The sequence below is a fragment of the Lissotriton helveticus genome, chromosome 1_2, assembly GCF_964261635.1.
Source record: "Lissotriton helveticus chromosome 1_2, aLisHel1.1, whole genome shotgun sequence".
Classification (NCBI taxonomy): Eukaryota; Metazoa; Chordata; class Amphibia; order Caudata; family Salamandridae; genus Lissotriton; species Lissotriton helveticus.
The window spans coordinates 180334284-180356968 of record NC_136058.1 but is presented as its reverse complement, the minus strand read 5'-3'; the positions used below and the strand labels follow the sequence as shown (position 1 = coordinate 180356968).

Here is a 22685-nt window from a genome sequence, read left to right as displayed (position 1 = left end):
CTAAGAAGTTTGGGGTTTTCACCCTTCATTTGATTTAGCCATAAGAGGGGCTTATGGTCGGTCTGAACTTTGAAGTGAGTACCAAACAAGTATGGCATCAACTTCTTCAGGGCCCAAACCACAGCAAAGGCCTCCCTCTCAATAGCTGACCAACGTTTCTCTCTAAGGGTCAGCCTTCTGATTATAAAAGCAATGGGCTGGTCATGACCATCAATATTCAGCTGAGATAGAACAGCTCCCACACCCAACTCAGAAGCATCTGTTTGGACAATGAATGGCTTGGAGTAGTCTGGACTCTTGAGAATAGGTGCAGTGCACATGGCCTGCTTTAGGTCATCGAATGCCTTCTGACAGCTAACTGTCCACTGAACTTTCTTTGGCATTTTCTTACTTGTCAGGTCATTAAGTGGAGTCACAATGGTTCCATAATTTCTGACAAATTTCCTGTAATAACCAGACAGGCCCAAGAAAGCTCTGACCTGTGTCTGGGTGGTTGGAGGAGCCCAGTCCTTTATGGCCTGTATCTTGCTCTCCAGAGGTTGAACTTGGCCTCCACCTACAAGGTGGCCCAAGTATACAACTTGACTCTGCCCTATCTGGCACTTAGTAGCCTTGATAGTGAGGCCTGCCTTTTGCAGGGCCTCTAAAACTTTCCTCAGGTGGATCAGGTGATCCTCCCAGGTGGAGCTAAAGACAGCAATATCATCTAGATATGCTGCACAAAAGTCATCCAACCCAGTGAGAACTTGGTTCACCAACCTTTGAAAAGTGGCAGGGGCATTTTTCAAACCAAAGGGCATCACCACAAATTGGTAATGACCTCCTGGGGTAGAAAATGCTGTCTTGGCCTTGGCATCCTCAGCTAACCTGATTTGCCAATAACCAGCTGTCAGGTCAAATGTACTCAAGAACTTGGCAGAAGCCAATCTGTCAATGAGTTCATCTGCTCTTGGTATTGGATGGGTATCTGTCTTAGTGACAGCATTGAGACCCCTGTAGTCTACGCAAAACCTCATCTCTCTCTTACCATCCTGGGTGTGAGGTTTAGGCACTAGAACTACAGGACTAGCCCAAGGGCTCTCTGAGGGTTCAATGACTTCCAATTCCAACATCTTTTGTACTTCAGTTTTTATGCAGTCCCTGACGTGGTCAGGTTGCCTGTAGATTTTACTCTTTATAGGCAGACTGTCTCCAGTGTCCACCTCATGTGTGCACCAGTTTGTCTGACTGGGGGTCAGAGAAAACATTTGTCTGTAGGATTGAAGGACTTGCCTACAATCCTGTTGCTGATGCTCAGAGAGGCTGTCAGAAAAGACTACACCATCTACTGACCCATCATCAGGGTTCTGAGTGAGCAGGTCTGGGAGAGGGTCACTCTCTTCCTCCTGTCCCTCATCTGTGGCCATGAGCAAGCCCATGTCCTCCCTGTCAACAAATGCTTTGAGCCTGTTCACATGAAGTACTCTGTGAGGGTTCCTGGGAGTTCCCATGTCCACCAAATAGGTGACTTCTCCCTTTTGTTCAATGATGATGTGGGGTCCAGACCATTTGTCTTGGAGAGCTGCTGGGGCCACTGGCTCCAACACCCACACCTTCTGTCCTGCATGGTAAACAGTTAGGACAGCCTTTTGGTCATGCCAAGCTTTTTGAAGTTCTTGGCTGGCCTCCAGGTTTTTAGATGCCTTCTCCATGTACTCTGCCATCCTGGAGCGGAGACCAAGTACATAGTCCACTATGTAAAGTTTAGGCTTTTTGAGGGGTAACTCCCATCCTTCCTTCACAAGACATAGGGGTCCTCTTACAGGATGCCCAAACAAAAGCTCAAAAGGGCTGTAACCAACCCCCTTCTGTGGGACCTCTCTGTAAGCAAACAGAAGGCAGGGTAAAAGGATGTCCCATCTTCGCCTAAGCTTTTCTGGTAACCCTTTTTTCATCCCTTTGAGGGTCTTGTTGAATCTTTCAACAAGCCCATTGCATTGTGGGTGATAGGGTGTGGTGAATTTGTAATTGACACCACATTCCGTCCACATAGCAGGCAAGTATCCTGACATGAAGTTTGCACCTCTGTCAGAGATCACCTCCTTAGGGAACCCCACTCTGGAGAAAACTCCAACCAGGGCCCTTGCCACAACAGGAGCTGTAGTGGTTCTAAGGGGAATAGCTTCTGGATACCTGGTGGCTTGATCCACTACCACCAGTATAAATCTGTGCCCAGATGCTGTGGGGGGTCCATTGGTCCAACAATGTCAATCCCCACTCTTTCAAAGGGAACCCCCACCACAGGTAGTGGTATAAGGGGGGCCTTTGTTGTGCCACCTGATTTGCCACTGGCTTGGCAGGTGACACATGAACGACAAACGTTCTTAGTGTCCTCAGACATATGGGGCCAGTGAAAGTGTGGGGCAAGCCTGTCCCAAGTCTTATTCTGGCCTAAGTGACCTGCAAGGGGAATTTCATGGGCCAAGGTGAGAAGGAAACCTCTCAGAGACAAGGGGATGACCAGCCTCCTGGTAGCACCAGGCTTGGGGTCTCTTGCCTCAGAGTAAAGGAGTCCAACGTCCCAGTACACTTTATGGGCACCTGTGGCATTCCCTGCAGCCTCAGCAGCAGCCTGCTGTCTGAGGGGTTCAAGAGAGGAACAGTCTAACTGTGCCTGCCTCAAGTCTGCCCTGGAAGGGCCCCCTGTCCCAAGAAACTCAACCTGTTCAGGCTCAAGCTCTCCTAGGACAGTTCCTTCTGAGGTCTTGGGGTCAGTCTCCTGAGAGAGCTGATCCCTCACCTGAGGCAGGGGGGAAGAGTCAATCTTACCCCTACTGCTCTTTCTCTTGGGTAGTGTCTGTTCCATTGTTCCAGGATCCAGCACTAGTTCAGCTGGGCATTTCTTGGCCTGTGACCTAGTCACAGCAAGGACATGTGCTGACAAACCTAACATTTCCACATGAGTCCTATACTCCACATCTGACCATAAGGAGGATTTCAAATCATTGCCCAAAAGACAGTCCACAGGGAGGTCTGAACTAACAACAACCCTTTTGAGGTTATTTACCCCTCCCCAGGAGAAGTTAACAAGTGCCATACTATGGGAGGTAGTGGCATTGCTAGCATTGGTCACCAGGTAGTCTGCTCCCAGTATTACCTGGTCAGGGTGCACAAAGTTAGGTGTCACCATGGTGACACTGGCAAAAGTGTCCCTGTAGGCCTGAGCCATTTTTCCATTAATCAAAGGCGTCTGCCTGTACTTGCCCAGAGTACTGGGACTTATTGTAGGGGTCATATTCATGTCCCCAGTACAAACAAGAACAGCCTGAGTAGGTGTTCTGACTAAGTCAGAGCCCGCCTCAGTTCCCAGGGTTAACCCCACTATAGCCTTGGGAGGATTACTACCACTACTAACTGAACTAGGGGGTGCAGGTGCCTTAGGGGCATTAGTGGTAGGAGTTGGGCCTTTCTTGGTGCACTCACTAAACCAGTGAGTATTACTTTTGCAGTACTGGCACCATGGTTTCTTCTGACCATTCTTCTTCTTTTGGGAATTCTGGGACCCACCCTCTTTAGATTGTTGGGGCCCTGTTGAAGACTTCTGGTCATTTTGCTTATTCTCATTACCCTTGGGATCTGCTTTCTTCTGGCCCCCACCCTGGTTCTGGTTCTGCTGCTTGACCCTTGTCCTGACCCATCTGTCTGCCTTCTTTCCCAATTCTTGGGGAGAGGTCAGACATGAGTCAATAAGGTGCTGATGCAACAACTGATTTTGACAATTACTTAAGAGTTGTTCTCTCATAATTAGATTATACAATCCTGTGTAATCAGTAACTTTACTTCCCAGTAACCAGCCTTCAAAAGCCTCAGTGGCACAATCTACAAAGTCAGCCCAATCTTGAGACTGAATTTTCTGGGTGTCTCTGAACAGCAACCTGTACTGTTCAGTGGTTGAGCCAAACCCATCAATCAGTGTATTCTTCAAGACTTGGTAATTGTTAGCATCCTCAGCTCTAGTAGTGAGGAGCTTATCTCTACCTTTACCTTCAAAGGAGAGCCACAAAATAGCTGCCCACTGACTCTGGGGGATGCACTGGACAGTGCAGGCCCTCTCCAAAGCAGTCATCCATTTGTGGATGTCATCCCCTTGTTTAAAGGGGGGCACTATTTTACTCAGGTGTCTAGTATCAAAACTCCTGTCTTTATCCTTAGGGATATTGCTGCCACCAGTGGGGACTACCCCACTTAACTGTTGCTCTCTAGCAAAGGCAAGCTTCTCCTTGGCAAGGGCAAGTTCTTCCCTCTGAATCCTCAGATTAGCCTGTTTCATCCTTGCTTCATGTTCTCTTCTCTGAGGGGAAGACAGTCTCCTCTGGGGAGAGATCATTCTCCTCTGAGCAGAGGCATGAGAGTGCACAGATCTATTGGAGTCCCTAGAATGAGACCTATCTCTTCTAACTCCAAAGTTAGGCCTGCTTAGGGTCAGTACTGGGGGTCCCCCAGATCCTTCCCTATGTAGGTCTAAGTTGGCCCTAGTAAGCCTGACTAGCTCAGGACCATTGTCTGCCTCATCCCCAGAGACTTCCTCTTCCTCCTCCTCCTCCTCCTCTTCTTCTACATCTTCTGTTTCAGGGAGGTTGGAGGCTGGGTCACCACGAGTACCTTCTAAGGGGGGCATGCTCCCATCTGTCTGAGAAGCTTTTCTAGCATCATAAGTCTCTAAGAGACCTAACAGAAAAGGAGTGGTAGGGTTAGAATCCTGTTTTAGTTTCCTGGAGGTACACAGTTGTCTCATCTCCTGGAAGCTAAGGCCTGCATATCTGGAAGTGACCTGTGGAGGGTCAACAGCCACAAGGGGAGTCTCTGAAGACTCTCCATGGGTAGACATGCCTCTAGTGTGGTGTAAGTGATGCACCTACCTACACTATGGGTTTACCTACTGATCCCTTGCTAAGAGTTGTAGTCAGGGTGTGCTAAGCCCTGTTCCACTGCAACAGCTGGTTCAGTAGAACTCAGAGTATTCTAAGTTAAGTTATATGTACCTGGGTACTTATGTGATCTTTCAATTGATATTCTTAGGATACGTGCGAGGTAAAACAACAGCAAGCTCAAATCCCAACCGCTGCACACCAATGTGAGAAGTTGGCCTGATATATAGTGCTCACTATTCTAGTGATCACTGTGTATCATACCAAACAACCCTTATTGATGATTGGTTGTAAGTCAACCTTTCAGACCAGCTATCCTAGTAGCATGGACACGAGCAGTCTTCAGGCTAAACTCTAGAGGGCGTGTTAAGCCAGCTGTTTCACCATCACATATACCCCTTGAACACCAAGTGAAAGGACACCACACAAGTTGTTATGAAAATAAAGGATATTTATTTATAACAAGACTACCCTGAACTCTTTATGAGTCAGGGAGCTAAGCACAATACAAAACTCTTTAGAAAATACTTCAAGTTGCACAATTTACACAAATGCCCGAGGGGCACGAAAAACCATATACACAAAAAGTGGAATGCGAAATACTAGCAGGTAAGTAACAAGATCCAGAGGCTTCAGGATCGCTAGGACTACACTACTGAACCTTAAGATTACGAGCAGGAGGTCTAGGGAGTTCGGGTGCAGAGTGTGCACTCTCTCGCGGGAGGCGGGAAGAAGTCTATGGATGCTAGCGTTTCTTAAGTTACTGTTTCCGGACGAATCCGACTAGATAGACTAAAAACGACAAAGGATCTGGACACTTGGATAGTGAACCTGTGCTGGAGTACCGAAATACTCAAGTTACCTAGCCCAGGGGCCGCGGCTGCATAGGGTTCAAAAGACGTCGGGAATCCTCGTTGAAGTCTATGGAGCCTGAAAGAAGAAGTTGCTGGCAGGCGACCAGTGAAGATGTTCGGTGTGATCCAAGGCTGGATCAGTGAAGGAGACGACCTGAAAGCAGAGGGGACTCAGTTCTTAATCACTAGCCAGTGATTATGTGGGCACCAGGATGGCACCGGATGAAGTCACCTCGACCAGGTGAGTGGGCGACGCTGGACTCTGCAGTCACACGGGCTAGGAGGCGTTGTCGGCGTCCAGGCTGGAGGTGCAAGCTGTCCCACGAGGCTGTCGGCTGCCGGCGATGCTGGACTCAGGATCTGAGCAACAAACCTTGGCAAAGGCAAGCCCACGCGGTGGAGTCAAGATGGCGTCTGGAGTGGACCAGGAGGGTCCGGGGTGCTCCTCTCTTGGAAGGGAGCAAGGGCCAGTCTGGAGCAACCAGACCAGCGGTGAAATCGTCGTGGTACGTCGTCAAGAGGGTCACTAGCCAACAGGCAAGTGACCGGACAACGTGGCAAGCAGCAAAGAAGCAGAAGGGCCCCACGCAGATCTCGTAGATGCTGGGAGGCTGGACTTCGGTGCTGGAGCTGCTTAGGGTTAGGGCTTCTCAAACCCCAGTGCACTTACTCGAGGGTCTCTCGGGGGTCGTGCTGGAGAAGCGTCGTGCAGGTCTTGAAGATGGCCGGTCCCGAGTGTCTCGTCACACCCACGAATCTCAGCTGGGCTGGATGATGTAGGTAGAGGTCAGAGATGGCAGGGAATCCGGGTCTCGTCGAGCTGGGCAGTCTTGATCCGGAGGATGGACTTACAGCAAACCGCAAGAGCTTCGATGGTGCCAGCTGGTGCAGGGTGGCTACTCCTTAGCCACAAGGGAGAGTCTTCAGAAGAGTCAAGAGTTCCTTTCGTGGAAAGTAGTTTCAAGATTCAGAATTATCTAATTTGGGAAGGGGGCCTGCTCCTACCTTTATTCTAAGAAAAGGGGCTGGCACGCGACTAAGCCTTGCCCTATGGGTGGGACTAGGAGGGGGGTGGTTACACCCCTCTCCTTTGTCCGGTCTCTCCCCAGCTCAGGGGCTGGTGTGCCCCAGGAACTGGTTTGAGCCGGCATATGCACAGTGAGCACCGGGGTGCCACTTGCAGTCACCTTCCTTTCAGCCCTGCCTACCTGGGATACACAAATTCCTGTCTGGGATGGTGCTAGCACCGCCCCTGACAGGAAACCCTTTGTCCAGGCCTCCATTGCTGGAAGGACTCCCAGCAGCAGGAGGGCAGACTTGTGTCTCGGTGGCAGCATCCATTTTGTGGAGCTGAGGCTATGTCTGACTTTAACCGGGGTTCACAGTTACATACATGTCGTGTCCCTCTAGAAGGGTGGAATGCTAACCCCGTCGCCAGAATTGGCGAGGGGTTAGTATTCCAATTCGTATGACACCTTACTCGACATGTTTTGATAATGCTATACCAAAGTTAGCATTTAACCGCGAGGATTATAATGCACTTAAGAGTATATGGTATAGCGTTATCATGGAACAGCTATTTGGACTTGGTTCCGCAAGCTGCAAACGGGCTCAGCTCATGCCAGAGCACCATCTCACATAATTCCAAGCACTTTGCCTTCAGCCCCCTTTAGCTGAATAAAGGTAGGAGCTGGTCCCATTCCCAGTTAGATTAATCTTGACACCTTCCACGAAGAAACTCTTGACCTTCGACCTCCTGAACATCAGAAGACTGAAGAATCTCCCCTATGGTCAGGGAGTGACCATCCTGCTTCGCAGGCACCATCAAGCTCCTGTGCGGTTTGCTGCAAGTCCTTCCTTCCTGGAACCCGACGACCCAGCTCAACGAGATCCGGACCTCCAGACCCCTCTGACCTCTACCCACATCCACAGCACAGCTGGGACCCGTGGGTGCGACGAGTAACGTGGAGACGGCCATCTTGAAGAAACCTGCACAGTGCTTCCAGCACGACCACCGAGGGACCCTCGAGTAAGTGCATCGGGGACTGAGAAGCCCCACACCGACACAGCACCTGCATCAAAGACCAGCCCCCCAGCCTCCACGAGATCTGCGTGAGGCCCTTTTGCCTGGTTGCTGCCTTTCCTGTTGTCTGGTCACTTGCCGGCTGGCTCGTGACCTCTGAGACGACGACCCGAAGATTTCAACACTGCTGGTCTGGTCCCCCAGACTGGCCCTTGCTTCCTTGTGAAAGAGAAGCAGCCCGGACCCTCCTGGTCCGCACCAGACGCCATCTTTGTTCCACCGCGTGGCTTGCACTGGCCAAGGCCTGTTGACCAGATCGACGATCCAACACCGCCCTCAGCAGCAGACTACGTGGGACAGCTCGTGCCTCCAGCCTGGTCGTGAAGAACAGCTCCTGGTCCGCGCAGCTAGAGAGAGAAGCGACCCTTCCTTCCCCTGAACGCGGCGACAGCATCTGGTTCCCTCCTGGTTCCAGCACCGTCACTGGCTAGTGACCAAGACTCTGTCCCCTTCCCTTTCAGGACTTCTCCTTCCTAGTTCCATCCTTGGAACCACCGGACTCCTCCATCTGGCTGCCTGCCAGCAACTCTTTGTTTCAGGCATCACCGGGAGCAACGCAGCAAACCCGACGCCACTTCAGCCCTATGCACCCGCAGCCTGTGGGTTAGGTAACTAAAGCTTCTAGGTGCTGAAGTCAGTGTCCACTATCCTAGTGTCCAGGTCCACTGTTGTTTTCCCTCCATCCAGCCGGGTTCGTCCGGAATCTTACTTTGTAAACTGTAGTCTCCATAGACGTTGGTACGCATCCCGCGTGAGAGTTTACACTCTGCACGTGAGTCCCGTGGGCCTCCTGCTCCTTACTTACCTAGTTCGTAGCATAGTCCCAGCGATCCTCCAGCCTCTGGATCTCCTTACAGTACTTTCCTTCCTCGCATTCCATTGTTTGTAGTATATGGTTTGTTGTGCCCCTAAGGCACACGAGTAAATATTGTGCTAACTCGTATTTCCTTCTCAGTATTGTCATGTGCTTAGCCCTCTGATCTCATAAAGAGTTCAGAGGTGTTGTTATTAATAAATATATTGTTTATTTTCATAACAACCTGTGTGGTGTCCTTTCATCTGGTATTCAAGGGGTTATATTGTGGTAAAACAGCTGGCTTCACATGCCAAAAGAGTTTAGCCTAAGACTGCTTTGTCCATGCTACCATTAGGATAGCTGGTCTATAAGGTTGACTTACAACCAATCACCATAAGGGTTGTTTGGACTGATATATGATGTTCACTAGTTCCAGTGACCACCTTGTATCAGGCCAACTTCTCACAACAGGTTTCTTGTGATAACATGAAAACATAAACTCCAAAAAAGTGCTCCTCTTATGAAGCCCGTTGAGTATTGCACACCGTACCCAATGTAGCGAATGACTGCTGATGTTTACCATGCCACCTAAGTGGGTTAGGGGCCATCTACCCTGAAAAGGAGTTGTATTAAAAAGGGAAAAGAAAAGCGCTTTTGAACCTATTATGCACAAGTCACATTTTGTGTCTAATTTAATGGGGCTCCAACACTCAAATAGAATATAGGTACAGACCGCAATTGTTTGAGATCACAGCAAGGTTTGAACCCGCTACTGGAAATAAGGGCTGGGGAAGCATGATGAGCTAAGGGATACCCTAAATATCTACTGTCGCCACACTAACCTCATAATTGTTAGTGCCCTAATTTTCTCCTCCATATGGATTTAAATCAATGGGGATAAAAAAACATGAACATTTATTATTCGCTACTGACCAGAAAGTCTTGGTGAATCACCTTTTTGCTACCCCAAAAGTCACCCACCACACTGGAAATCATAATAAAAAAAGCACATCTGCAATCAATAAATATGGAATTAAAGGTGACTAACTAACTATGGATAACAGATGTTTTTCATGCTGATAGAGGAGCTCAATCCAGACGTCTTCTTTTTAACAGAGACGTGGCTCCAGCTGGAAACTGATCCTGCAACAGTATGGGCCACCCCTCAGGGCTATACTCTAAAGCGACTCGATCGCAAGATAGGCAGAGGCGGAGGGCTGGCCATTATTTATAGAGATAACTTTAAGTGCTGTGTCACTCCCTCTACCACGCCAGCTTGTGAGAGTTTACACTTCACTCTCGAATTTACCCCCACTACCACCTTCTCAGGCATTCTAGCCTATCGTCCACCTGGTACTCTTAGCGACTTTGTCACAAAGATGAGGAATATAGCCGCCAACCTAGTGCTCACCTCGGCAAATCTTACCCTGCTGGGCGACCTGAATCTGCATGTGGACAATCCGCTTGATCTAGCCGCCAATAGTCTTCAACTAAATCTCCAGGCCATCAACCTGCTCCAGAAAGGTTTTCACTCGACGCATATCAAAGGGCATCTCCTAGATCACATTTATAGTAATCTGGACAGTCTAAATGTCGAGCTAGCCATACCATTGCCCTGGACCGATCATTTTTTAATACCCTTCACATGGTCCACGAACACCCCCTCCATCTCACAACTTCATAACAAACATTGGGGGAGAAAATGGGCTTCATTACCCTTTTCCAAATGGAAATCGGTTCTTACCGAACACCCACCTCTGAAGGTGACAAACCCCAACACAGCCACTTCCAATTTTGACAATTGGATCCTTAATACCCTCGATCAAGTTCTTCTGAAGGAATCGCTACATTTGATAAAAAGATCTAAAGTTGCCCCCTGGTACTCCCCCGCCCTCAGAATTATGAAACAATCCTGCCGCAAACTAGAGAGAGCGTGGAGACAAGAACACTCGCAATCTAAGAAAGCGGAGTACAGAGCCGCAATCAAGTCATACAAAAATGAACTAAAATCTGCACAAGCCCTATTTTATGACTCCAAAATCAAACTAGCGGCTAATTCCCTTAAAGAAATCTTTAAAATTGGCAAGTCTCTAATTTCTACTCCCCCTGAGCGTCTGTTGTCTGACGGCGCGCAAATCCGATGTGATAACTTGACCACTTTCTTCTTTCAGAAGATCCAGGCCATTTACTCCTCATTCGCTACCGGCAGTGACGATACGGAGACTACCGCCATCTTAAATTCCGACCTTTCTGTTCCTTGTTCGCTTGTTGAGTTCCCTCTTTTAGACTCTGTCTCATTAGACAGAATGATCCCGTAAGTCACCTCGGGATCTCCTAATGACCCAGCACCCCCGCAGACCCTCATTAAGGCTATTGATGCCATTCGTCCGGTCATTCTAAATGTCCTTAACTCCTCCATCACCTCTAGCTCTGTCCCTGCCCCGTGGAAATGTGCGATGGTGAAAGCTCTTCTGAAAAAGCCTACCTTAGATCAGAACAACTTGCCCAACTTTCGCCCAATTTCCTTACTCCCCTGGATGAGCAAGCTGCTTGAGAAGCACAATAATAACACCGTAGCAGACTATTTAGAATCTAACAATCTGCTATGTGCCTCTCAGATGGGATTCCGCCCTCAACATGGAACTGAAACTGCTCTTCTAGCAGTGACGGAAGAAACAAGATCCGTGCTGGACCGGGGAGGGAAAGCAGCCATCATATTACTAGATCTCAGTGCCGCGTTCGACACGGTTAACCATGCCACACTATTACATCGTTTGGAAGGCATGGGCGTGTCGGGCGCGGCCGTGGAATGGCTGATCTCCTTCCTGGATGAGCGCTTCTTCCAGGTGTTCGAGGGCGAGGTTGTCTCCTCCAAGCAACCACTCAGTTGTGGGGTACCTCAAGGCTCTGCCCTGAGCCCCACACTTTTTAATGCCTACATGAGACCTCAAGCAGAGATAGTCCATCCCTTCGGTGTGCGTATTGTCACCTACGCGGACGATACCCAATTGGTGGTCTCCTTGGACCACACTGAGGGATCGTCCAACACCCTGAGCCCCTGTCTAGAGGCTGTAGCCAAATGGATGCAATCCTCCTGTCTTAGGCTCGACGGAGATTATGCTGCTGGGCAACCCTGCACCGACCACTCTGACTTCCATCTGGCCCACATGTCTCGGCGCTCCCCCTTCCCCTAAACCTCAGATAAAGAGCCTTGGAATCTGGCTCGATAAAGCGCTAGACTTTTCTGTCCAGGCCATTAGAACGGCATCTACATGTGTCGGGCTAATGAAAATGCTCCGGAAAGTGCTCCCTTTACTTCCATTCCTGGCGAGGAGAATCATGGTTCAGGCCCTAATACTCTCCCGCCTGGACTAAGGAAATGCTTTATATCTAGGAGCCCCGGCAGCAGTGACCAACAGACTCCAGGTCACCCAAAACCGCGCTGCCCGATTATTGTTCAACATTCCCCGGTGGCAGTCAGCCAAGAAAGCCCTAAAAGAACTACACTGGCTCCCAGTGGTTGCCAGAATACATTTTAAGGCCATGTGCATTGTGCATAAATCCTTCCATCGAACTGGCCCTGCCATCTTGTTTCCTCTAGTGGTGCCCTACACGCCTTCCAGGGCCCTTCGCTCTGGTGCATTGCGTCTAGTAACCACAACCAAAATCAACAAGGCTCGCTGGGGCGGCCGTTCATTCTCGCACATTGCTGCGAGAAGTTGGAATTCTCTCCCTCTGGATCTCAGAGAGAATAACAACCGGATGGCATTCAGGAAAGCCTTGAAAACCCATCTGTTTGCAAAAGCGTGTTAATCCACCCTGTAGCCCGCCACAGTAATCAGTTAAAGCGCTGTGAGGCCTCCGGGTAGTTACGCGCTATATAAATATAATTTTTCATTTCAGTTCAACAGAAATAAATAAGTAAACACCTGTGGATAGTAAAATGCCACTGTAATATCACAATCGTAAAAGTTTTGTTTTTCACTGCTATGATATAACTGTAGTGAATAACAGCATTTAGAAAACTCTGTTCACAAAATCACAATTGTGGATAGATATGAGGCCGCTATTCAAAAAGGCCCAATCCTCAGATCTTTGGAGCAGAATGTGGAAAAGCCACGACATCTGTTAAGTTGCATAAATGGAACTCTTGCTGCATACACAGTATCTGCACTTGTTGTTTGGTTAAACAGTAACACAATTTCAAAATGTTAAAGAGTTGATCATGAATATGTTCCAGGATCCTCTAACTGGAAAAAGTATTTCTTAATAAACAATGTTTGCCATGCGTTATTGAAAACAGAGAATTTTACTAAAATGACTTTACGAAAGAAATATTACTCCTTCTAAACTGCACTTGGTCTTACTAGCATTAACCTACATATAGGCCAATCAAGGGTATATGAAAAACCTTTGTTGGCCCCATGTATCAACAGTCATCACTTCATAGAAAGTAGTACATTCATTTCTGCAAAGTAATTTCTATCTAAATAAAGCATTTTTATTACCGTCACATTTCCATTTATTTGTCTAGTTCTAGGTTACATATCTCAAATGTATACCTATCAAGTGACACTTACAAATATGTTTTTTCAAAATTTCACACTTCTGTTCGCAAACACACAAAAAATTGCCTTACTTTTCTGGAGACTTCTGCATCAGGGGAGAAATCAGATGAAAACGTATATATGCTGAAAGATAAAATAATACGAAAACTAAGCCAATAGATATTTGTTCAACAGGACATTATTTAAACCCAGAGGAATCTTTTTCACGAATTAGCATACATGCCTTTTTACGGAGGAGTTGAACATGAATACATTGGTATCCAAACAGCAGACATACACAATAAAGGTAAACCCATTTTACTCCATTTTCTGGACCATCAGTATGGGCTTTTCACTTCAAAGATGAGCTATTATTACATACAGTTGGTAACATAAGTGACATAAGTGAAAATTAAAACCTATTTTCTTTTTATCTTAGTTCTTCTGCATCAATCTTAAAGCAATACCCAATGAATATTTCTCCTCATGTGAGAGAGAAATAGGATTACAAGTAAGCGCTTTGATAGTTAAATATTAAGTACCATTACAACTCTCTCCACTAAGAAGACCGAAAAGAACTGATTTGACTGATAAGTGATCTGGAAGTTTAAACACAGATGCGTAACCCATTTTGGAGATACAGCTTAATTCAAGACAGATGGATCTGGCAAAATATGGAATGACCTTCAGATGCCTTTGCTCGTTTAGAAGAAGGATGCATTTCTTAACAAAGGTGGTACTTCCTTGTTGTCTGATAAGTCCTGTACCTGCGGGTTCATAACTGCTTAACAGTCGCTTTGGTTGTGTAATGTCCTTATTGTCAAATGAAGAAAGTACTGTCTCTTTCAGGGAGAATGGCTTTTTAAAGAAAACAGGTAAAGATGCAGATTGGTTTTTGAAAAACATCATATACTAATTTTGGGAGCAAAGATTGATGTGTTATTAGAGCTACCTTATTTTTGATCAAAATAAAACAAATTGCAGTTCCTGCAAATTTCACGAGTCCTTAACGTCTCCGTGGACGCATGCTTTCTTGACAGATATTGGAGAGGACTTAGCATAGATTTAAAAGGAAAGCTCAACAACCTTCATAGGACATTATTATATTCCATATAAAGAAGCTCTTTTCATCAGGCGAATCCCTTGTATTATTTCTATGAAGTCCTTGGTTGCAGGAGGAGTGTATACTAAAACCTGAGAAGGACATTTACTTACCTTCGGTAAAGCTTTTTCTGGTGGATACAGTATCTGCTTTGAATTCCTCACCTTTGAACTACCCCCATACGCAGCATTCCACAGAAACTTTTCTTCATAGCTGTCCCACGTCGAAGAGGATGCCATAATGGAATGGCTCCACACGCAAGTCCGCATGACGTCATCGGAGCCATAAGAAGACCTCGACGGCATGCTGATGTCAGATCCACCCCTTTTTCCATGCCTTCAAGGCAAACGGGTGCACCAACAACTTTTCCACCAGTATACACAGTATACAAAATCAAGAAAGAAACTGGAAATTCCAAAATATAGACATTTCCTAGTGAGAAGTATCACATCATTTCAAATTACAATAAAATACATTAATAACATGCCAATTATTTTTCAGTATAAAAAGGCAAGCAACGGGGAGGCGGGTGGGTCAGTGGGGAATCCACAGGTAGATACTGTATCCATCAGAAAAAGCTTTACCGAAGGTAAGTAACTTGTTCTGCAGATGGATACATCTGCCTGTGGATTCCTCACCTTTTGAATTGAAACCCCAAGCAGTCTCGCTCTCAGAGAATGGTGACAGGCTAAGTTAGACCAAAAAATCTTGCAGAACAGTACGACAAAGAGGGTTGGTCTGGTAAGCAAAGAAAGGCCGACAAGAAGCCTTTAACCGTTGCTACAGCAGAACCCCGTGGTGCCAGGGAAAGAGAGAAACTGAGATTATCAGACAAATGAGCTCACAAAGGATCAATCGATCTCTCTCCACACCATTTTACAAACCTGGTCCACCTAATGGAGAAAACAGATTTGGTGGAGTGTCTTCCGGGTGATAAAATAACATCCACCACATCCAGTGGGAGAGAGAAAGATCTCAGGTTGCCCCGATCAATCTCTAGGCATGAAGGTGCAGGCTCTGGAGATGGGGGTGTACAACCTGCCCCTGCGACTGCAAGAGGAGGTCTGCCCTGAGAGGGAGACAAAGCGCAAGGTGTGATGAGAGGTAAAGAAGGTCTGTGTACCACTCCCTTTTTTTTTTTTTCTTTCTTAAAAACCTTTATTGAAACTTGCAAAGTATTACATGCGCAGGCCCACAACCACAGGGGCCGGCCGCAAGCGTATCAAATGAATCAGGATGTAGCAACAAGAACACGACCGAAAAAAGCAATATCATAGATACGTCATGTGTGAGTGCGCACTGCAAAGCATAAGGATATATGAGGTTTTCGTTTTTTTTAAAGCTATGTAGAGTAGGAACGGCTGCAGGAGCAATGGCGTCACACCACATAATAAAATAAGAAGAGGTAAGGGGGGACGTACCCCGCAGAGCAAACAAAATCAGTTGATGAACCACACAGTTGTCAAAACAATACAGTCGCCGAGGCGGACCTAGAGCAAAAACAATACGACAGCAAGCAATAAAGCAGAGCACCATTCTGAAAACTCGCCCCCCAGGAACCTAAAGGCATAGTTGAGTGTAGAAGCCTTATATGAAAAGGAAAAAGGGAAAGAAAGACAGCCAACCCTACTAAAGAGGTAAAGAACCCTCCGAGAGACAGACGGAAAAAGAAGAAAGGGACCATAGAACAAAACAAACTAAAAGAACAAACCCCCCCCCCACACCCGCCACCCTACACCACTGTAATGGCTACGGCCTACCCCACTAACAGCGTGCCTGTCGCCCAGGAAATGCCCCAAAGGAGAGGGAAAGAAAAGAGAAAGCGGAGGAGGAGAAAGCAGACACACTCCCGGACTCCCATGCCCACCGCCAACAGCAACCACCCGGAGACACAATAAAACCAATATTCAGCAATTATACAAACCAGTCACGGTAGGATAAATAACAGCCACCCAATTCCCATCACAATATAGACACAACCCCGGCATTAAGAAAAGCTATGATATCGGAACCCAGCGATAAAGTTCAGCCCTGGCCAGTACGGTCCGTCCTAAGAGTCTTTGCCACTCGAGCCGCCATTTTGATGGAAAAGGCAAAGCGTCCATAAAAGTTCTTTGCAGCATAAGAGGATCGAAAACAGGATAAAAGTACATGGCTCGAACTAGGAAAGATGTCCAAGAACAGCGAGCATCCGAAACCATCAGCAAGTAACTTGTGGCCACATGGAAGTTTGTCCATAGAAGTGATGGGTGGCAGCAGGGTCAGGCAAAAGACACTAGTGAGAAGCACAGGCTGGCTAGCCGGCAATAGGGGACCGTCGAGAATCATAAAGTCCGGGCGATGCACAGGGACCCCGACCTCTGAGATGCCATGCATCGCTGGTACCATCTCCAGCTGGAGACCAAACGAGGTGTCGTCCTCAGGGTCCAGGATACCGTCTACTTTCACCATCAGTGTCCGGAACACAGCGACTGTGTGCGAATGGAGCGCCCCAATGGCAGCCACAACGGCCCGTAGTGATGGCGTGCCCTCCGTCCGCTCCATCTCCTCTCGGTAGGTGACAGAGCCGGGTTCGGACCCCGGAGGCCGGCAGCTCCGGAGTCACAGGCCACGCAAATCTGATCACAAATAATGGGCGCTCCTCGTCTTATAGAACACACCTTCGCCGTCAGGGAGGACCCAGCCCGTCGACCCCCACGGGGCAGAAAGGGCTCCGGGCCTCCACCACAGCAGCCGGCGTGGCACGCTGGCGTGTCCCGGGTGTGGATCGTTCAAAGGATCGTCAGAAAAATCAACAATTCAGACACTCTTCGGGAGACCGGGCTCAGTCCAGGTCTCACGGCCGATGTTGTTCAACTCCGACTCGGGTAGTCTAGAAATCGAGGCCCCGGCTTCAACACGATGTTAGGCCGAGAATAGAAACACGGCGTATCTTCGTCAGCCGATAAGGTAGAAATCTCGGGATTGCACCTCTGGAAGCAGTAGACCTTCATAGACAAGAAAATCAGGTGTACAGACAGGATGAAAGACAGGATAATCGAGCTGTTGGCGGAGGTCGACGGAGCCGGGAGCTTATGCGGCCATCTTGATTCGTAGCGTAGCTCCTCCTCCTACCACTCCCTTCTTGGCCAGTCTGGAGCAATCAACATGACTTGGGCCCGGTCTTGGCGAATCTTCTTCAGAATTCGAGGAATCAAGGATATGTGAGGGAACACGTAAAGGAGATGTGAGCCCCAGTCTAGCTGAAACACGTCCCCCAGCGCTCCCCACATCGGATGCTGGAGACTGCAGAATGGCGGGCAGTGCGTGTTCTCGTGAGTAACAAAAAGATCAAACCGAGGGAACACCCACATCCTCAAAATATGACAGACCACCTCCAGATGGAGTACTGCCAACTGAGACTGTCTGCACGCACATTTAGCTCTCCGGCCAGATGATTTGCAATCACTCAAATCTGATGGCCCTGAGCCCAGGACCAGAGTTGCAAAGCTTCTCTGCAGAGACGATACAACCCTACTCCTCCCTGCTTGTTTATGTACCACATCGCAGTAGTGTTGTCCGTCGGGACTTGAACTGACGGACAACGAAGGGAGGGAAGAAAGGCCTTGAGAGCTAAACATGTCTCCCGTAATTCTAGAAGATTAATGTGAAGCAATCTTTCCTCTGGAGACCAAAGGCCCTTGACCTCCAGATCCCCCAGATGAACTCCCCACCCTAGAGTGGAGGCATCAGTTATCACTGTGGCCACCGGAGAAGGAGGTTGAAACGGCTTCGCTGGAGAGAGGTTGTCAGAAACACTCCACCATAACAGATCCGCTGCATTGTCTCTGGAGATCCTGACTACTTCCCCATGATCTCCGCTGTGTTGAAACCACTGCCTGTGGAGGCACCACTGGAAAACCCTCATGTGCCAGCGGGCATGGTTGACCAACAGTATGCAGGAAGCGAACAGACCGAGCAGGTGGAAGACCTTCAGGACTGGAACAGCCACTCCAACTTGAAAAATTGGAATCAAAGCCTGGATGTCTAGGATTCTCTGTGGAGGCGGAAAAGCACGACTCACAGTAGTGTCCAGTAATGCCCCCTATGAATAGGTTGCACTGAGAGGGCACCAGGTGAGATTTGTGTACATATATCGAAAAACCCAAGTCGAACAACAGTCGCGTTGTTGCCTGCAGGTGATGCGGCACCATCTCCAGCGACTTTGCCTTGAGCAGCCAATCATCCAAATAGGGGAAGACAGGAATCCCTGATTTTCCGAGATGTGCCGCTACCACTGCCATCACCTTTATGAAGACTAGCGGAGCGGAAGACCGAACGGAAGGACCGCAAACTGGTAGTGTTGAGAGCCCACCGTAAAATGGAGATACATCCAATGCGACCTCAGGATGAGAATGTGAAAATACGCAGCCTGTAAATCGATCAACACCATCCAGTCTTCCAGCTGCATCACCAGAAGAACATGAGCTAGGGTCAATATCTTGCATTTCTCCTGTTCGAGGTAAAAATTCAAGATCCTGAGGTCTAGAATCGGTCTGGATTGCCAGTCTTTTTTGGGGATCAGGAAATACCGGGAGTAGCATTCCTGACCCCTTTCCTGCTCCAGAACAATCTCTAGCGCACCTTTCTATAGTAAAAACAGAATCTCTTGTTGCAGGAGCAACAGATGGTCCTCCGAGTTCCAACACTCGCGAGGGGGGAAAGGAGGAGGAAACTCCTGGAAAGGAAGGGCGTATCCATTTTCTACGAGATCCAAAACCTAGACATCTGAGGTAACAGATCTCCAATTTCGTAGAAAATGGGACACCCAAACTCCCACAAGACCAACATGCTCTAAGATGAGGGATCTAGGGCTGCTTCCCTGCGGTACCAGTTGGGGGAATGAGAGAGGAGGAGAAGACTTGTTGACGAGCTAAGCCTTGCAGGTGACCTCTACCTTACCCTCCGTATTGACTATACAGAAGATTTGCCAGTTGCTGCTGGGCCCGAAAGGAAGTAGTCTTGCCAAACCCGCAAAATCTTCGGTAACCAAAGCCTATAGGCTGGGACTGCAGACCCAATGATCTAGCCTTGGTTCTACTATCCTTAAAGCGCTGTAGCGCAGAGTCCGCTTTGGTACCAAAGAGGCGAGAGACATCAAATGGCAAGTACAAAAGGGTGGCTTGCACATCTGCTGAAAAGCCAGACCCCCTTAGCCAGGCATGCTTCCTGGTTGCCACTGAGGAACCCATCTCTCTAGCAACAGAGTCAGCGTTATCAATCCCAGATTATATGACCCGATGGGCCGCAGCTTGTGTCCCCGACAGAACCTCCACAAAATGGCCCTAGTTGTTCCATGCTCTTATACTCTATCTCTAGGCGTGGATGGAAAAGAGCCTGTAGACTGCTTTGTAGAGCATGATGCCTTAACTACTAAGCTATCAGGGGATGGATTTGAAGATAAAGCTGTTGCCACCGATCTGCACACAGCAGGGGCAGTCATAGGCTTCTGCCATACCTCTAAAATAGTTTTATACAACACAAAATGGTATAAAGGAAAAAATATAAACCAATTTATGAGTAGAGCACATTTAATTACCCTCTTCACAGTTGTTATTATTGTGAACGAATGTATCAAAATCTATTTGTACCACACACAAACTATGGCACCTTATTAATGAGGAAGACAAATGACATATCGCACAAGTTACTTACCTTTGGTAACAATCTATCTGTAAGAAACAGTAGTTAGTGTTAGATTCCTTACCTTAGAATATCCCAAGGCGTCAGACTGGATCTGGAAAGTTTTGCAAAGCAGTACCCCTGCGCGTCAGTAGGCGTCGTCTGCGGCTCCGCGTCCGTCGTCGGCGTCGTGATCGCCGGGATGACGTCGGAGTACTTAGACGCCGCCCCCGCGCACTGACTTCCGTTCTTGTACATAGCTTTCCAGCACCAGCAACGCAGAGCCATGCCAGAGACTGACACTGGTGCAATAAAACTAGTGCCTTCAAAGGGAAATACCTTAACCCTAGATATCAGTTCGCAGAACGGGGAGGATGGGTGGGGCGGTAAGGAATCTAACACTAACTACTGTTTCTTAGAGATATATCGTTACCGAAGGTAAGTAACTTGTGAATCTGAAAGAAACAGGTTAGTGTTAGATTCCTTACCTTAGAACAGATACCCCAGCAATACCAACCCTGGTGGTGGGTCTGCGAACCAAGATCACATCAGAAAGTCTTGGAGAACAGAACGGCCGAAGAACCCATCTCTCCGGACTTGGCTGTCCAGGCAGTAGTATCAAGCAAACATGTGCAGCGAGGCCCACGTAGCTGCCTGACAGATGTCCTGCAAGGGGACTCCCCGACCCAGGGTAGTAGTAGCCGCCGTGACCCGAGTGGAATGGGCTCTCAGCCCAACAGGGGGCTCCTTTCGAGCCAAAGAGTAACAGAACTTGATGCACAACACGACCCACCGAGAGATGGTTCGTTTAGGCACTGCCCGTCCCTTCTTCGCGCCCACGTAACTAACAAAGACATGGCCGTCCACCCGGAACTGGCGTGTGCGATCAAGGTAGAAGGAGAGCGCACGTTTTGGGTCCAGACGGTGGAGCCTCTCTACCTCCTTTGAAGGACGTGGAAAGAAGGTGAGCAAGATGATGGACTGCCCGATGTTAAAGGCCCTAACCACCTTGGGCTGAAAAGAAGGACGAGTTTTTAAAACAACTTTGTCCGGATGGACAGAAAGGAAAGGAGGCTTAGAAAATAGAGCCTGGAGCTCACTCACTCACTCTCCTGACAGAGGTGATGGCAACCAGGAATGCAGTCTTCAGAGTCAGGAGACGAAGAGGGCAATTGTGAAGTGTCTAGAAAGGAGCGCACATCAGATAGGTTAGAACAAGGTTCAAGTCCCACTGAGGCATTACGAAAGGAACAGGAGGAAACACGTGCGTGATGCCTTTCAAGAATCGATTTACAACAGGGGACTTGAAAAGAGAAGGCTGATCAGGAAGCCTCAAGAAGCCTGAAATGGCAGAGAGGTAGCCCTTAATAGTGCCCAGAGCAGAGCCCTGCTGGGCAAGAGAAAGGAAGAAGAGGAGAACCTCGGAAAGGGGGGCAGAGAGTGGATCAACAGCCTTTGCTGTCCACCATGCCACAAATTTGTTACACCTGCAGGCGATGTTGTGGAGGGACGCCTGGCTGCCAGAATCACATCACAGACTTCAGGGGGCAAGTCAAATGGCCTCAACTGCCGCCGCTCAATCTCCACACATGGGGGTGGAGGCTTGACAGGTTCGGGTGGAGGACCGTCCCCTGCTGCTGCGACAGAAGGTCCTTCTGAAGAGGCAGACGAATCGGGGGATCGACTGACATGCTGAGTAGCTCGGGATACCAGTATCTTTGTGCCCAGTCCGGAGCCACAAGGATGACTTGGGCCCGGTCGCGCCTGATCTTCTTCAGCACTCTGGGCAGAAGTGGTATAGGCGGAAAGGCGTACAACAGACCGCAGCTCCACTCGCGACGAAAAGCGTCTCCGAGCGAGTGCCGCCTTGGAAGTTCCAACATGCAGAACTGATGACATTGTGCGTTCTCTTCAGTAGCGAATAGATCTAACCAAGGCTCTCCCTACTGCTGAAAGAGTCCTTGCGCCACGTCCGAGTTCAGACGCCATTCGTGATCCAGCATGCACCGGCGGCTGAGTTTGTCCGCCCTGGCGTTCAGGGAACCTGCCAGGTGTTGAACCACCAGGGTGACGCCCTGGTGTTCCAGCCATTGCCAGAGGCGCAGAGCCTCTTGACAAAGGGTCCACGACCCCACCCGCCCTGTTTGTTGCAGTACCACATGGCGGTGGTGTTGTACGTGAACACCTGTACTACATTTCCCCGGACAGAGGGAAGGAATGCCTTCAGTGCAAGCCAGATCGCCCGCAGCTCCAGAAGGTTGATGTTGAGCCGGGACTCCGCCGGAGACCAGAGGCCTCTGTTCTCCCTCTCCCCCATGTGGCCCCCCATCCCAGGAGGGACGCATCCGTCACTACTACGTGCTCTGGTTGGGGTAGGAAGAGAGATCTGCCGCTGACCCAATCGCGGTTTGTGAGCCACCACTGCAACTGTCTTGCAGTGCCCTCTGAGATCCGGACGTGGTCAGACAGGTTGCCCTGATGCTTTGCCCACAAACTTCAGATCCCACTGCAGAGCCCGCATCCGTCATCGGGCGTGATGCACCAGAAGGATGCAGGAGGCCATCAGCCCCAGGAGCCGCAGCATCAACCTGACCGAGACTCGGGATAAGGGCTGAAAGATCGGAATCAGAGCCCGAATATCCCTAACCCGCTGTTCAGGGGGATAAACCCGAAACCGCACTGAGTCCAGAACCGCTTCAATGAAAAGGAGCTTCTGAGAGGGGCACAGGTGTGAC

At 48.8% G+C, this 22685-nt stretch overlaps 1 protein-coding gene across 1 annotated transcript in view; it reads right to left on the bottom strand.

The window, feature by feature from the left end:
• NRDC (nardilysin convertase) overlaps positions 1–22685 on the bottom strand; it is a 2150332-nt gene that overhangs the window by 688063 nt on the left and 1439584 nt on the right. Inside the window, exon 20 of the mRNA XM_078670713.1 lies at positions 13280–13331. Within this exon, the coding sequence (XP_078526839.1) occupies positions 13280–13331 (52 nt within the window). The remainder of the gene's footprint in view (positions 1–13279; positions 13332–22685) is intronic.